Genomic DNA, 837 nt, shown 5'->3' on the forward strand with positions numbered 1-837 from the left:
CTTAGACAAACTATGACTTTATTAGTGCCAGAACTCATATTTAGATTTAATTAGAAAAGTGAAAAAACACTTCAGCATATCCCACAACAGCATTTGGGCATCTGGATCAAATTATTCTTATTGAAAACTAGTTAAGAGTTGACTCAATTTATGACTCAATTTATGTCTCATGATCTTGAAAACCTTTTGATCTAAAGCATTTTGCTTAAATGATTTAAATTTGTTTTGAAGAGAAATTTACAAAACTAAGATTTAAATGAGTTTTAACAGAAAAAAAGTAAAAACCTTAAAATAAAATGGCAAAATATAATTTTGATTTAACATGGAATAACCTGCATTAATTGATCAAAATAAAGTAAAACAGTGTTATTGTCAAGTATTATTACAATTTTATATAACTTTTAAATCCATTTTAATATAATTTTTAAATGTAATTCATTCCTGTGATGGCGAAGCGGAATTTTCAGAAGTCATTACTTTAGTATTAATATTTTTATGTAAACCATAATGCATTTTTTTTAGGATTCTGTGATGAATGGGAAGTTCAAAAGAACATCATTTATTTTAAATAGAAATCTTTTGTAGCATTATAAATTCACTGTCACATTTGATAAATTAAATGCATTCTTGCTAAATCAATGTATTAATTTATTTTTAATAAAATTCCTGACCCCACACTTTTAAATGGTATTTTACCTCCATTTTGTTATTTCATAGTTTGATAGTAAAACTAGTACTTAATGAGTAAGTGTGTCCAAACCTTTGACAAATACTGTAAATATACACATGCTCAGACATACCAGCCTCTCCATTTCCTGCTCACGCATCCTTTCCTCT

At 26.6% G+C, this 837-nt stretch overlaps 1 protein-coding gene across 1 annotated transcript in view; it reads right to left on the reverse strand.

Annotated features, from left to right (window-relative positions):
• The window catches only part of LOC107577642 (pleckstrin homology-like domain family B member 1), a 9,025-nt gene extending 8,194 nt beyond the window's left edge, over nucleotides 1–831 (reverse strand). The window contains exon 1 of the mRNA XM_016263695.1: nucleotides 801–831. Coding sequence (XP_016119181.1) covers nucleotides 801–827 — 27 coding nt within the window. The 5' untranslated portion in view covers nucleotides 828–831. The remainder of the gene's footprint in view (nucleotides 1–800) is intronic.
• Nucleotides 832–837: the final 6 nt, after the last annotated feature.

The sequence above is a fragment of the Sinocyclocheilus grahami genome, unplaced genomic scaffold (assembly GCF_001515645.1).
Source record: "Sinocyclocheilus grahami isolate Dianchi unplaced genomic scaffold, SAMN03320097.WGS_v1.1 scaffold6723.1, whole genome shotgun sequence".
Classification (NCBI taxonomy): Eukaryota; Metazoa; Chordata; class Actinopteri; order Cypriniformes; family Cyprinidae; genus Sinocyclocheilus; species Sinocyclocheilus grahami.